Source organism: Scardinius erythrophthalmus (assembly GCF_964197995.2).
Source record: "Scardinius erythrophthalmus genome assembly, chromosome: 25".
Lineage (NCBI taxonomy): Eukaryota > Metazoa > Chordata > Actinopteri > Cypriniformes > Leuciscidae > Scardinius > Scardinius erythrophthalmus.
The window spans coordinates 29,111,526-29,127,220 of NC_138245.1; the positions used below are offsets into that span (position 1 = coordinate 29,111,526).

At 37.2% G+C, this 15,695-nt stretch overlaps 3 protein-coding genes across 4 annotated transcripts in view; 1 reads left to right on the top strand and 2 right to left on the bottom strand.

The window, feature by feature from the left end:
* Nucleotides 1-10,328, bottom strand: fam83e (family with sequence similarity 83 member E). 2 transcript variants are annotated; one of them, XM_081358225.1, is made up of 9 exons: nt 9,194-10,328; nt 7,417-7,563; nt 6,834-6,958; nt 4,955-5,386; nt 3,522-3,575; nt 3,368-3,415; nt 3,067-3,265; nt 1,697-1,879; nt 1-647 (listed from the first exon to the last, which is right to left on the bottom strand). In XM_081358225.1, exons 1-9 carry the CDS (start codon nt 9,659-9,661, stop codon nt 459-461), a joined length of 1,845 nt encoding a protein of 614 aa, XP_081214351.1. In that variant the 5' UTR covers nt 9,662-10,328; the 3' UTR covers nt 1-458. The 2 variants fall into 2 exon arrangements, with proteins under 2 accessions (XP_081214351.1, XP_081214352.1); XM_081358226.1 differs by lacking the exon at nt 1,697-1,879 and having other exon boundaries at nt 324-647.
* Nucleotides 5,256-15,695, top strand: part of LOC308686007 (coiled-coil domain-containing protein 30) — a 23,114-nt gene continuing 12,674 nt past the window's right edge. Inside the window, exon 1 of the mRNA XM_081358223.1 lies at nt 5,256-5,364. The gene's annotated coding sequence lies outside the window, so the exon portion shown is untranslated. The remainder of the gene's footprint in view (nt 5,365-15,695) is intronic.
* The window catches only part of emp3a (epithelial membrane protein 3a (MAM blood group)), a 5,934-nt gene continuing 2,627 nt past the window's right edge, over nt 12,389-15,695 (bottom strand). The window contains exons 3-6 of the mRNA XM_081358227.1: nt 15,252-15,340; nt 14,882-14,984; nt 13,822-13,962; nt 12,389-13,640 (exon numbers count right to left, since the gene is read on the bottom strand). Coding sequence (XP_081214353.1) covers nt 13,465-13,640; nt 13,822-13,962; nt 14,882-14,984; nt 15,252-15,329 — 498 coding nt within the window. The 5' untranslated portion in view covers nt 15,330-15,340 and the 3' untranslated portion in view covers nt 12,389-13,464. The remainder of the gene's footprint in view (nt 13,641-13,821; nt 13,963-14,881; nt 14,985-15,251; nt 15,341-15,695) is intronic.

Genomic DNA, 15,695 nt, shown 5'->3' on the forward strand with positions numbered 1-15,695 from the left:
ATTGTAATCTTTAATCAAACCGTAACAACCTGCTCCTCTGAAACAACTTTCCTCTGTAGCTGATGGACGTTCTGAAGTAAAACTATTTCATGATGACTTATTGAGCATATCTGAATAGAAAGAGCCAGTCTCTTATATTTGTTTGTGGTATTTGATTTTATAAATGGAGGTATATATATTAAATGTTAGGCAGCATTAACATTTGACATTTACATTCCCTTTTCATTGAGAAAATATGACAGTTCATACATCATGAGTTCATCACATGTAAATCAGGCCTATAATAATAGACTTGTTCTTCAAGTGTGACATCATTGATGATGAATATTCATTCTCATTAAGCAGAAAACTCCCTTCGTACCTGCAGCCTTGCTTATTACAGTAACATTTACATATTTAAATATGTGGGAATTATTGTAACACTATTGATGTCATTGTGTGGGGTTTCCTGCATAAGTTCAGTGCTCCTCTTCACTTCTGTGGCTTCTGAAAGGAGACCTCCACGGCTCCCTCTGCTGGCCGAAGCTGGAAGATCTGAATCCAGGAGAAAACACACTGGGCATGTTCCTCAACAGTCCAGATTTAACATCATCGTTTCTCTTTTTCATTAGTGCCAGGGCTGGAGTCAGAGGCAGATTATCACAGTTCTGAAAGACAATAGCAGTGAAGTCATTTCTTAGCGTTTTAAAGGTATATCACACGATTAAGCTTTAAATACACCAGATTTGTGCATAAATAAATTGAAATGCACTTCATAGTAGAAATTATAGGCTTCAGTAAAACTGTGGGTGGGACTATTTTTCTAGGACAATGAACTTCTGATTATGCATAAACAATATAAAGATATTTGCACAGATGGGCTTACTGTTCAAATGTCTGGGATCTGTACAATTTTTACATTTTTTAAAGTCTTTTATGCTCAACAAGGCTGCATTTATTTGATAAAAAAAAAAAAAAAAAAAACAGTAATATTGTGTAATATTATTACAATTTAAGGTACTATACGGTTATCCGGACCACACCTGACCACACGTGACGACAACCGCTCTTGGTTGGTCGTAACCCCAGTGACAGGTAGGTTTAGGGGCGGGGTTGGGGTAGGTCATCACATGTGGTCCGGATAACCGTATATTACCCAATTTAAAATAACTGTTTTGTACTTGAATATAGGTTACTTTAAATGTTATCTCTTCCAGTGATGAAAGCTGAATTTTCAGCATTACTACTCCAGACTACTGTGTCACATGATCCTTCAGAAATCATGATGATTTGCTGCTCAAGAAACATTTCTGATTATTATGTTGAAAACAGTTGTACAACTGTTGAACACAAATATTTACAACACAAAAAATCTTTTGAACGATAGTGTCCTTTTGAGACAGTCAGATGTGCATTTTAAATCTAGGCTAGAGTACATTTCTTCTAGGCTTCTGGTGTACATTGATTTACTGCAAAACGTGTATTTGTACACACTGAGGAATGAGTAATAATTGACAACATGCCACAAATGTATTTCATAGAAATGAAATTCAAAATAATCATGTTCCATTAATATTGAATAAGACCAGAAATATCAGTGGAAACATTAAACATGAGCATTATATTGTATGGCTCTTTTAGGGCTAATTGTATGTTTATCTTTCTGTCCCAACAGCTGCCATGTAAACTATAAATGAGAAATCTCAGTCTCTCTTACGGTGGTTCGAGCGTTTGATGCCGTGTCTGAACGATGTACATTCAGCTCCATTGTGGATTTGCTGATGCCCGGCGTTGGGTTTTCTGTCCTAGTCTGTCCTAAAGAACTGCGACGTGAATTGACCCGTTTAAGAATGTCACTCAAAGTGCTGAAAGTCTTGCTCCGGGAAAGATCTGGCGGTTTCTGTGAAAGAATGAAATAAGGAAAAATGGAATAAAGCAAACAACATCCCTTAACTATCCTATAGAAAATCACTGTAACAACAGCCTCGAGTGACTTTGCTTTTATCTTTTTCAGTATTTCTGTATATGACCGTTTCACTGAACAGATCTGTGTATCACTGCGCTCCACCGATTTCAACATAACAATCATAGGCCTACTGTCAAAACTGTTCCATGTAGGCTACTATTACCGCAAAAGTAACTGTTTATTAGTTATATGAAGTATAGTGACCTCTGCTGGCGTTATGTTTGCATTATTCATCTTTAATTCACCCTCCCTCTGTCAAGACAGTCTTGTCATTATGCGGGTGGTTAGTGTTGGTGTGTGTGTAAGCCCACAGTTTCCGAAGTGCAGAGGGAATATTATTCAAAAGTTTTCTGTTTCAGGTAGGCCTTTTACTGTTTGTTCATCTTATCATGGGCGTCAGTTTGGTTTGAAATGTGCTGGCGACAGAGACGCATTCGGAAGTGCATTTTCAGAAGTGCTGGGTAGTGGGTACAATGACGCATTCATTTTTATTATTTTTCTCTTTCGCGCAGGTCATGTTTTAACATTAAGCGTTTCTGCTTCACATTTTCAGCAGGGCAGCGGCTGTGTGTTGACTCCCCGCGGTTCTCATGGGCTTTATATATATAAGTCCTAGCTTTACGTGGTTTAATGTACCTAAACGACGATCACCAAATTTCTCTCTCATATTGCTCCCCATAAACAATGAAAACTGTCAAAAAACAAAAAAGTGGGTACAAAATGACTGCGTAATGTACGCGTAGGGCCTACCCACGCGTAAGTCTCTGGGTTTTTTTCTGTTCTAGTATCTTTTTTATTTGAGCTCCATCAGATGAGGCATATTACATCTAGGAACACTTTCTTGATGTTTAGTGTCACTGTCAGGGACTATTTTCTTCTGGCGGAAGGATGGATTTCAGTTATTTTACTTCAAAAAAGTAACATTAATACGTATTTCCGGCTTTAATATTCATATTGTGTGGTAACCGTTTTATAAAAGCAATAATGTAGAAGAAGCCATCATGGCTTTGCCTTTGTGTCGTGCCTAATCATGCCTAATAATAACGTCTTTCAGCCGTAACTTTATTCACAATAAAACACGGCCAGTCGTTCATTATTGCGTGTATACCAGTAGCACCGACCTTTAGATTGGCTTGAGTGGTTCCTTCTGGGTTTATCATGTCTCCTAAAACTCTGTCTCTTGTCAGGAAAGGCTCTCGTCTCAGAGCGGGTCCCATCTCTTCCTCTGATGCCATGTTGCGGGATTTGTACACAGGATACCTCTCCTCATTTTCAGGATTCAGCACGGGATACGTGATTCTGTCAGGCATCTGCAAATGTCTTTGGGTGAAAGAGATAAGCACAAATCTCTAAGAGGTTTGCTAACATCTATTCAAATATTTGCTTACATGATTGTCTCTTGTAGTCTTTTGGACCGGTTACCTGTTCACCACGTCATTGCAATGCATTTCTCCTGGAGAGTAATGCCGCCTGCAGATAACAACAGAAAAAGCACATGCATGTTAAGAGGAAGCGCAAACACATCTAACAATACATCCGTATGAGCTCACATGAAAAGTCTTTTGAGAATGCTGACCTTTGTATTTGATATTCCGGATGCCTGAAGTCTGACAGAAACATTGAATTGAACCTAAAATGCAGATAAGACAGAGTAAGTTTAAGTTTAGTTCAAATATTGTACTTCATTCTGAAATACAACAGGCAATAGCTTCAGGACTGTGCTCTTCAAAGCTATCACAGCTTGCAGAATATTATATCATATATTAAATATGGATGGAGTCATACATTGTGGGGTTTAGTCATCACATATCAAAAACTGTATTAAATTCTACAAGCTGTTCATGAAAACACAAAATACGTTCAAAATTATGTAATTTCACTCAGTTACAGCACCTGTTTTTTGTTTTCTCTATCTTTCATGTCATACACTTCACTACTGTTAAAAAGTTTGGGTTTAGCAAGATTTTTGTTTGTTTTTAAAAGTTGTTTTCATTTATTTGATAAAAAATACAGTAAACCGATATGTGAAACATTACAACTTGCAATAACCATTAACTATTTTCTATTTTAAAGGTACACTATGTAACTTTTTTGTTCAAAATATATACAATTTAAATAATGAGTCAATATATTAACCAAAACATGTTTTTGTCTTACCCTGATTCACTATAGTAAGCCAATAATATGTTTATATTTTAGACCTGTTGGGATGCTTTTCACTCGCCCGTGTGTGTCTCGTCATTTCCGTAAATAGAGTAAAGTTGCATTGGCTCATTTGACGCGTGTCTTGTGTGAGAGGTCAGAGGTTAGTTGAGTGTGTGTGTGTGTGTGTGTGTGTGTGTGTGTGTGTGTGTGTGTGTGTGTCTGGTGTGAGAAGTCAGAGGTTAGTGTCACAAGGAGCGAGAAAGGTTGACATGGAGCCGCTAAATCTCCAACCTCAGGAGAATCACCCATTTTAAACAAACGGGGAACAGAGGAGAGTCTGCTGGAGAAAAGAGAACGAGACAGAGCTCGTAATAAAACAAGAATCAACATTGGCTAGACAGACTTTGAAATGTTATCAAAGCGACGCAGAAATGCGTTTTTATTACTCAATAGGAGAGTAAGGTGTTTTATTGAACAGATAAATTTCCATAGAGTTCAATATAAAGCTTTATCTATTGTGAAGGGTCATTTCATCATGTGTGCTGGAATTTATTTTCAAGGAAGTACTGTGTCTAATAATAGGTAAAGCTACAGTAACGTCTTCAGCTAGTCAGATTGAGATCCTTTCTAAACTGGTTATATCTCTTACACCTAGTAGTAAATGTTTTATGAGCAGTATGATAATCATATTCATCCGCACAGTCACGCAGAGCTGAAGCACAACCAAAACAATGTTCTTCCTCCGAATACATGCAGTTTTATAAAGTCTAGCTTTAATATTTTTCCCATTCCTATTTCTTAATGTAATTGTGAGACTGTCACATATTAGATCTGAGGTCAAATATCTTTGTATTTTGTACTCACTTGCCCTCCTCTTGATGCCCAGTCAGATGTCTGCTGTTGAAGTCATTGTAGGGGAGCTCCCATCCTCCTGGATGTCTGTCCAAGAGGGGTCGATGATAGAACTGCAACTCCCCATCATCCGGTGGACTAAATTTGCTGTCTGGGAATCTCTTGATGACCCCCATCGCCTCCCAATCCAGAGGACTGTCAATAGGAGGAGGCGGAGGATTGGAGATGAACTCTGTAAGTTCAATTTTGTTGCCGTTTGTGTTCAGGGGTGGCAGTTTATTATATATTTTGGGTTCTGTTGCTGGTTTTCCAGTTGTCCATGCATCTGGGATTGGAAGCGAGGCAGCATAGAGGATCCGAAACTCTCGATCGAAAGATTCCACAACCGGGCCGCTCATGACGGTGACGAGCTGACGATGTAGGTGAGCATCGCTCCAGGCAAGGCTGACCAAGACAAAAAAGAAAAATTTTGAGATTATAAAGGATTCAGAAGATGTAACAATCCAAAATGGAGCAAATTAGCGCCATAAAACTAAACTAAAAAAGTCAATATGTGCAAATTCTTCTGATAAAAAAAGTCTTCTGATACCATTTGATCGCTTTGCATGTTATATGTTTGACAACAGTTCTTCTAACCCTAATTCATGGAGTGTGTAGCTTTTCATTACTTAAACAACCATGAAGACACATCATGGCCATATTCCAGAATTACAATGTCAAGATTCATCAGGCTCAAATTGTGAAAGAATGTTTGGGAGGGAGCCTGAAGAATAATTTTCACACATGAATTGGCACCTCTGAGTCCAGACCTTAAATTCATTGAAAGTCTTTGGGATATGCTGGAGGAGACTCTTGCATTGACAACACGAGATCTTGTCCAAAAATGAATGCACCTCTTGATGGAATTAACATCACAACATTTATTTCCATCAAGAGGTGCATCAATTTTTGGACAAGATCTTGTATTGACAATGCAAGAGTCCAGCACTCTGTACTCTGTAGACTCAAGTCTACTCCTACATGGTTGTTTAAGAAATGAAAAGCTACACACTCCATTAATTAGGGTTAGAAAAACGATTGCCAAACATATAACATGCTAGAAACATGATAATCACAGCAATAATAATTCAAACATAGACCCTTGAGCATTTGCCTTTTTAAATCCAAACGGCATCGTTTTATTTTTTTATTTTTTTGGCCAGGCAGTGTATATCACCATTAAAAAGTTTGGGGCCAGTACATTTTTTAAAGAAATTAATACTTTTATTCAGCAAGGATGCATTAAATTGATCAAAAGTGACATTGAATATATTTACAAAACATTATCATGGTTTCCAAAAATATTAAGCAGCACAACTCATTTCAACATTAATAAAAATAAAAATAAATTTGAGCATCAATATTAGAATGATTTCTGAAGGATCATGTGACACTGAAGACTGGAGTAATGATGCTGAAAATTCAGCTTTGATCACAGGAATAAATTATATTTAAAAAATATATATAAATAGAAAACAGTTCAATAAACTAATATTTTATAATTTTACTGTTTTACTGCATTTCTAAACAAATAAAAGCAGCCTTGGTGAGCAAAAGATACTTCTTTATAAAAATAAAAGACCCTAAACTTTTGAGTAAGTATACTTTAATAACTGTGAAAGAGACAAAAAATTGTTCCCACAGAGTCTTGATTTCAATAATTGTCTGTATAATGTAGGGGTGGTGTAGCTTAAAGTCTTTAAAGGTATGAGCTGGCAACCCAAAAGTTGGTTCAAATCCCAAACGGTTCACACCCTTGTTCCCTGGAGCAAGTCTTTCAACTGCAGGTAATGCGTTTCTCAGCTCTATTAAAAGACTGATTTATGAGCTCCATTATGAAAGCGTCCTTTACCTGTAGCTCCCCATCATCACCGTCTCCAGATCCACCAACACAAAATTGTTCTTCAGCTCTCCAACAACCATCTTCGTGTCACGCGTCAGGAACGTTTTACCTCCAAGAATGCGCACCATGATATTCTGGAAAATGTCATCAAGGAAGAGATTCCCTTGAACTACATCTCAAAATCTAATGTTTGCATAAAGATTGCAGTTGGTTCCCGCAAAAATTCTAAACTTTCAGCTTTCGACTAAAGGTCAGATCTAGTTAAGTTTCAGAGATGTGGAGCGATTATCCAAACCAAAAACATTCCACAACCACAAGCCAATCATCCGCAGCAGATGAATGTAGTTGAACCTGTTCACCATGGCTTTATGAGTTCTTCTCATTCATACTTGCTTGCACACAGAAAGAGAAACTCTGTGATGAAGAGTAACATTTGCTGACAAATGCAGAATATTCCACTAAGGTGTGTCTGGTCTTTTGTCTAGAGGACCAGCCTAAAGTTCAGTCTGTTAAGGTGTGCATGAAAGTTTTGTGGCTTAAAGGTTACACAACGTACTCATCAGAATTAACTTTGATGGTTTGATCCACTCACCGGATGTTGAAGCTGGTGCAGAGAGCAGTTCTCCTCCGCGGATCTTCTGTTGAGGATGATGTACACCGGAACCCCCCGGGATGCAGCGTTTCGGAGGTCACCAATCACCACGTTATCCGACAATTTATCAGTTACAACGGCAATCACCTGCCCAACACAAATGCAAAAAACTAGTGGACTTTCTGCTGGTTCATGCTTAGTTTAGTGTTTTGCATTCAACCAACTTATTTTAGCTCATTTATAAAGATGTTCATATATAATTATCCTAAATGTGAACACATGACAGTTTCCAAAATGTTCTGACGAATGATTTATACAACGTCTATCCATATGCAGAAGAATGTTCTTAAAGGAACACGCCAAATTTTTGGGACATTAGCTTATTCACCGTATCCCCCAGAGTTAGATAAGTCCATACACACCCTTCTCATCTCCGTGTGGGCCATAACTCTGTCTGACACACCCACCGCTAGCCATCGAAGATGGCTGTCTCTCATGTGACATTGTTATTTGTACACGCTGTGACTATACAAATCACAACATGTAAATAGGAAAATGTTGGCGTTATTTTGTCACTTATTGGGAGCAGTATGCTAGATGGAGCCATTTACCTCCAGTCTTTGTGCTAAGCTAGGCTAGCGGTGGGTGCGTCAGACAGAGTTACGGCACGCATGGAGATGAGAAGGGTATGTGTGGACTTATCTAACTCTGGGGGATACGGTGAATAAGCTGAAGTCCCAAAAAGTCGGTGTGTTCCTTTAATATATTTCTCTTTATAAATCGCAGTTCATCTTAAAGTCACAAAAGGAATATTGCTGTATTTATTATAAATAATTTATCTGTGTACATCATTATTTTTTAATTCATGTGCCCTCGTAATCTTTAATCACATCTCTAATCTGATGACGAGGGCGGGGCTACCTGTCACTCACATGAGATCCACCAATAGCAAACCACAACCATCCAATCAATTCCTCATGGACAAAATCAACTTTTTTTTCTTGTTTGAAAAAACAATGTCAACTTCCGGCTTTAAAATCAAGCGCATCAACTACTGAACGCCTACAAATATCAGAAGTATGTGACTCATCAATGGGCAAGGAAATCAGAAAACGTGTGAGCCCATGGGCCAGTTTCTGATAATATTATTATTATTTTTAGGAAATCATTCATATAAATCAATTAATTTTAGGGATGCAATTATTAAAAGCAGTAAAAACATTACAGTAAATTATATTCATGCATATTCTGATGTGCTTTCATAAACAATGTCGAAATAATTGAATTACTCGTATGAGAGGCCAAAAGGTTTCATTTGAGGTATGCATAAGAACATTTTCATGTCAGTTTATCCCTTAATAGACTAAATGCTGATTTGTTCTTCACTTTTGATGTAGGATAAAATCCATGGTATTTAGGATCAACTCCGACTGTATAATTGCGTTTAATAAATCAGGCCCCTGGTCTTACCGACTGTCTCCTTTAGAGCTGATTTATTGCTGAATCGACAGTGTTTCATCATTGATGCATTTTGCAACACTGTTAATAAACTGAACTGAATCAACATTGAACTGACTCAAGCTGAGTCTAACCAAACTCTTTTCTTCTGCTTGTAGAGCAATTGAATCCATTTCATAATTGCTGAACTTAGAGTTATTGAACTACTGTCTTTTTAGAACTGCATAATTTGTTTCATATTTGATTAAGTTTGCAGCTGTTTATTACTGTGAATCTGCTTTGAAAGAGCTGCTATATAAATAAAGCTGACTTGACTTACCCTAGTGGCTCCTTGTAAGAGTCTCCTGAGGACTACTCGTATAGAGGGCTCCTGTTCGACAGGAGGATTGGTGTATACTTCAACTCGACCCATGTCCATCCAGCTGTACCTTTCTGGCCATCCGAGTTCCAAGCATGGAGCCGGAGTGTCAGACTCCGTGGGGAAATAATGTCCGGAGAAGTCGTCCCCCTCAGAACCGACCTCCACCTCCCCGTTTCCATCCTCCAGGACCGCATCGCTTTGAAGATAGTCCTCGGCCCAGCTGGAGATCTGGTTCACCTCGCCGGTGGACAAGAACGATCCGATTTGTTCCCGTTGGAGTTTGGTGTAGAAAGCCTCAGGACCGGAGCTCACCAGGCTTTCCACACAATAGCGTTCTTCCTCGCAGTGCAAGAAGTCTGGACTGGACTCGGTCAACGGAGCGAAGATGACGTTCTCATTGAGGCTCTGCTCTTGAGAGTTTGACATGATTGGAACCCAATGATGGATGGAGATATCCTTCTTCTACCAAACAATGACTGTGGAAAACTGCATGTTGATGTGTAGAGAATAACTGGCTGCTCCTCTAAGTTTCTTGGAGGAGGATGTTGGTGAATTATTCAAATAGTTGAGGTTCTTCTTCATGCCTTGAAACCATTTAACTCTTTTTAGCCACCAAATGTCAACAGAAAAGCAGGATACTCCATGGAGGAATCGTTTGTGTGGTTCTTGGAAGATTTGGAGAATCTTGAAATGTCCTAGAATACAGTCTTCAGGGGAAAAGAGCAACATTAGAGTTTAACAACATTCCCAGCCTTTTCCTCATCAATTTGATTTGATGGCCACCCTTGTGGAAAAGAAGTGCACGTGACTGTGTTGAATGTGCACTTGTAGTGTTCTTCAAATCTTAAATGTATATTTAAAAAAAAAAAAAAATGCTTAAGTGTACTTAAAGAGAGCTTTAAAAAAAATCACTTTGTAATAATGTCAATTTAAAAGTTTTTTTAGCAAGTTTTAAATCATGTTTAACAATCTTTTGTAGTGTTTTAAAAGTGCTCTTATTTTGATATGTTGACATACTAAAGCATTTGTAAAGTACATGATTATACTTGTAACTGCATTGTGTTATCTGTCCTTTTAATAAATAATGTATATTTAAGTCAGTATGTTGTAAATGTAATAAATTGCAACATCATAACTACAAATGTGTAATTAAATACATGACATACAAGTTTCAATAGAAATGACATTAGAGGAAATTTTAGTTTACCATAAATGCTTGACATTACATTTGGCAGTACACTAAGCATATTTACGAAATTACACGTAAAGATGTACGTTGTCTTACTTAAGCGGGTCAAAAAAGTTCAGCTAAATGATTTTAATATAAATTTAAACTATTAAAACATTTTCATTTAATTGCAATTAAAACGTTACATTCAGTTTGCACTTAAGTCGCTTAAGATTTATATAACGCAATTATACAGTCGGAGTTGATCCTAAATACCATGTATTTTATCGTAGATCAAAAGTGAAGAACAAATCGGCATTTAGTCTATTAAGGGAGAAACTGACATGAAGATGTTCTTATGCATACCTCAACTGATTTTAATATAAATTTAAACTATTAAAACATAATTACAACGTTACATTCAGTTTGCACTTAAGTCGCTTAAGATATATGTAACGCAATTATACAGTCGGAGTTGATCCTAAATACCATGGATTTTATCCTACATCAAAAGTGAAGAACAAATCGGCATTTAGTCTATTAAGGGAGAAACTGACATGAAGATGTTCTTATGCATACCTCAACTGATTTTAATATAAATTTAAACTATTAAAACATAATTACAACGTTACATTCAGTTTGCACTTAAGTCGCTTAAGATATATGTAACGCAATTATACAGTCGGAGTTGATCCTAAATACCATGGATTTTATCCTACATCAAAAGTGAAGAACAAATCGGCATTTAGTCTATTAAGGGAGAAACTGACATGAAGATGTTCTTATGCATACCTCAACTGATTTTAATATAAATTTAAACTATTAAAACATAATTACAACGTTACATTCAGTTCGCACTTAAGTAACAACTACTCTTGACTATAAAGTATGCTAAAGTGTACTTCTTTTTCACAAGGGCATGTTAAAATCCATGCATTTCTACTTATCTATTTTATGGTAATACTTAAAAAGAACAGATTATGTACTAAAAGTGGAGACTTACCCGTCTGTGCCTGTCTCACACACCCTCAGTCCATCCACTCTTTCCGTCAAGTTCTGACATATCTCTGCTATCTCCACCCATTCTAAATGGCCTCACTCAATCTGGTGTTAAATTACTCCCCGTCACCAGCCAATGTGAGCAACAAGTCATTGCTGCGATCTGCCCATTTTTAGCTTTCATGCAAAACCACGTCTTGAGTCAGCAAATCATCTAACATCCCACAAAACATGTTGAGAAACACTCCGGTCTCCCTTCAGTCCTCGTCCTCTCTCTCGTAAGGCTGATATTAGATTTCTGTCTTTATTGTGTCTTTAGTAAACACATAGAGTGCCTCTCTGTCGCCGGCCCACTATCGTGACTGGTTCTACCAGCCGAGCCAGTCATCTCCAGGGAGAAGAGATTGAGACCTTCTTTCCCTCACAGTCAAAAGGGGGCGAGGCTGGAACTCAACACCTAGTGGTCTCTTTTCACGTCACAAGCATCTGTATACATGATGTTTACATCCGGAGAAGCTACGTGTGTTTTGATCCAATGAAGAAAGTATGGTGTGCTCACCTTTGCTCACCTTTAGGTTCTGCATGAATTCCTTGTAATTCATTTATGCACACATTCCTCTGTAATCGCCTCTTCTATCTGTAGGCGTCATGTCTAATGCCTATTGTCTCTTTGACAGTATCAATCGTGTTTTTAAAAGCAGAGAATGTGTTTTACGATGGTATGTTGTCATGCTGATACAACAACCAAACACAATACATTTATTAGAGCTGTTCAAATTGAACACTTGAATTAGCAGTGCAGATTGTTACTAATTACTGATTCAAACTCACTACTATATAAACGACTTTAACAGTTTCATGACTCACAAGTTTCTAGTGGACAATTGTTGATCCTGTTGATGAACTGCAGCATTTTTGTGATTCTATTCTTCTTTTTTTCTAAGCTTGTTTACTCTAACCAAAAACACAACAACTATTTGTTGTGATTTTGAAAAATATTTTATTTATAGAGTTTGCATACATAAAAACATATAATAATACAAAGACACATATTCAATATTGGGGGAAAAGGACTGGTTTGAGGTTTCCAGTTGTGACGTTTTCATGTTGGGGATCCAACAAATTGATTTAGAAACTTTTTCCAGTTTTCTTAACGCATGATTTAAAAAAGGATTTTCGTTCCTCTTCAGAACACAAATGAAGATCTTTTTGGTTCTGAGAGCTTTCTGTCCCTCCATTGACAGCTACACAACTGACATTTTGACGCTTCAACAAGTTCACAAAGAGATTGTAAAACTAATCCATATGAATTGAGCGGTTTAGTCCAAATTTTCTGAAGAGACTCGATCGCTTTATATAATGAACAGATTGAATTTAGGCTTTTATTCACATTTTAACATTGATCAGTGAACATAAACAGAAGCGCAACCAAACCTGTGCAAAAATGAATCTCATTGGTTCTTGCTGAAGCTCAAACGTGATGCGTAACACGAGAATGAACCTCATTGGTTCTTGCTGAAGCTCAAACATGCTGCGTAACACGAGAATGAACCTCATTGGTTCTCAGATGTCAAGCGAACATGATTGAGCTTCCGTTTACCACAACTGATGTGTGAGTTGATGAGTGTTTATATGTGAATAAAAGCCTAAAGTCAATCTATTGCATCATATAAAGCGATCGAGTCTTCAGATTTTTTTTTTTTAAATCACTCAATTCATATGGATTAGTTTTTCGATATCTTTATGAACTTTTTGAAAAGTGGTAGTTGCGTAGCTGTCAATGGAGGGACAGAAAGCTCTCAGATTTCATCAAAAAGATCTTCATTTGTGTTCTGAAGATCAACAAAAGTCATCTCTATAAAGCAGCAGTTTCCACGTTTTGATGCAACTTCCCAAAAGCAGCAAAGCATGTGTTGGGAGTTTGGTCCTACAAACTAGTAGGATAATAATAAATTACAAATAACAATACTCCATATATCATAAAATATAAAACAGCCATAAGCATATATAATCTCATAGCAGACTAAACAGCTACACTACATGCATGGTGTTAAGCAGAAAATCAGGCCCGTTTGCGCAGATGCACATAAAGTGCGCCACTAATAAGTAAAAGGGGCACACAGACCCAGGCTAGAATGTAACAGTAGCCGAAACGACCCATTTCCAGCTCCTGAACATCTTGAAGGATCTCTCTCCTTTGAAAGGTGTAGATCAGAACAGCCGCAAATGCTGCAAAACCTGTGTGTGTGGAGGAGGTGAATAGTGTGAGAATATATATAGAAAGTGTCCACAAGGGAGCAGCACATGTGGCACTATTTAGGGAATAATAACATGTCATCAACGTTCTGCCTGCCAACCTTCCTAAATTAATAGAAAATTATATATAATCAGTTTATAAGTAATTAATGAAAACACTTACCTGCAAAACATTGACATAGACCAGTGAAGTAGAAAAGTCCTCCTTTAGACATGGTGAAGAGCTGTCCGAGGAACACCATGAAGGAGATGGAGGAGAGCACTACCGATAATATCATGAGGGCCTGGACTGACTGCAGCCATTCTGAGAGAGAAGAATATCACAAATAGCTATTTATTTACAAAGATTATTCGTCAACCTCGGTGTAGAAATGTAGTCTCTCAACTGGTGGGTCGCGAGTCACTGCAGTCAAATAAATAAATAAACATAATTCAAAATGTTTTTCTGATGTGAGACTTTTATTTTGAAAGACATGCGTGTTGTAAACGCTCTTCTGTCAGAGATGCCTTTTATGTAACATGCATTGATTCAGTATCTGCTGTAAAGTGAGATGTCAGGCTATATGTCAGTGTCATTATTCTAACACTATTTGCGTAGCTTGTTATTGTTTGCATATCTATATATAAAGAGCAAATGAAATTACGAGCATGCAACGTCATTAGTTGCGTTGTCAATTTGTACGTAATGAAAGCCGGGAAGGATTTGCATGCATGTATGTTCATTCTATTCATCCAAATCAGTGTCCATGTGTTTTATTAACAGTTCATGTTTGATTTGTGTATTTACCATGCTAAATGTAGTTTCCGTAACCTTAACCCCAAATACCATTTTATTTTCACTTTGTGCTATTTTCTACATTTTGATGACTGTGGTGGCTTAACTCTCAACTCCAAACAAAATGCTTTTTTTAAAGAAACTTCCCCATTTTCAAGTGTTGATAAAAAAAAAAAAAGAATGCATGATGCTAGAATAAAACAGGTTTTTTAGTTTAAAAGCTGAGGGTCTGTTCTTTTCTTTTGATATGTTGCATTTTCAGAAATTCATACAACAAAATATTTGTGTGAAAATGATCAAAAATGCTGGTGGTTTCTGGCAACTTTTTTTTATTTTTATTTTTAAACACTGGCGGGGAAAGAGTTAAGAACTTTTTGTATTAACAAAAACTAGTTTAGGACTTTTTTTTAATAGCCTTGCCTTATATTGTTTAAAATCAGTAACTCACCGCTCTCCTTGACAGATGCACATAGCCAGGATTCTGTGGCGTTGTCATAGGTGCACTTATACCAGAGATCCGTGTTCTCCGTGTCTCCCAAAGTCCACCAGGACTAGAAAAAGCATAAAAAGTTTTCCGTTTTTAGTTGAAAACGGTGTAGTGTAAATGGCCCCTAAGATGTAATGATGTGTAGATGCTTTTAAAAATGTGAGTTTCTCAAATTTCATTTGTTAAAATGTTTCACAATTTTTGGAAAATGAGCTTCACCTGATCTCCAGTGATTTAGAAACAATTTTGAGCACATTTTGATTGTATGAGCAAATGCATAGTTCAGAGGTCATGTGTGTTTGTCAGTTTCTTTATTACAGTTCTGACTTACCTTCTCCATGGTGGCAATGAAAAGTATGGCCAGGGTGACCAAATGCAGAACGGTCACAAACATCAACAGGAAAGACATTTTGGTGGATCCTGTCAGTAGAAGAAGAAGAATTTCTGTCTGGGAACTTCCATCTCATGTGCTCACAAAGGAAAATGAGGAATCATTTGGGATTTATCAGTGTGTCTAAAAAGCCTCTGATGTAGCCGACATTATGAGCGCTGTGTAAACATATAGCCTGTTCTCCAGCATTAAATGAGATTAAACAAACTGAAAGATAAAAGTTCTCCTGTTCTATCTGATGTGAATGTGCATCCTATACAGTACAAAAGTTCAATGTTTTTGAAAGAAGTCTCTTTACTCACCAAGGCTGCATTTATCTGATCAGAAATAAAGTAAAACAGTGAAATATTATTCAAATTTAAAAGAACTGTTTTCTATTTGAGT

What these genes read in the sequence shown, in the direction of transcription:
- fam83e (XM_081358225.1), bottom strand. Translation starts at nt 9,661, where the DNA reads ATGTCAAACTCTCAAGAGCAGAGCCTCAATGAGAACGTCATCTTCGCT. An exon ending in TGCACCAGCTTCAACATCCG is followed by an intron (nt 6,959 to 7,416) that starts GTGAGTGGATCA and finishes GACATTTTCCAG; the next exon opens with AATATCATGGTGCGCATTCT. An exon ending in CATCAAACGCTCGAACCACC is followed by an intron (nt 648 to 1,696) that starts GTAAGAGAGACT and finishes ATTGTCTTTCAG; the next exon opens with AACTGTGATAATCTGCCTCT.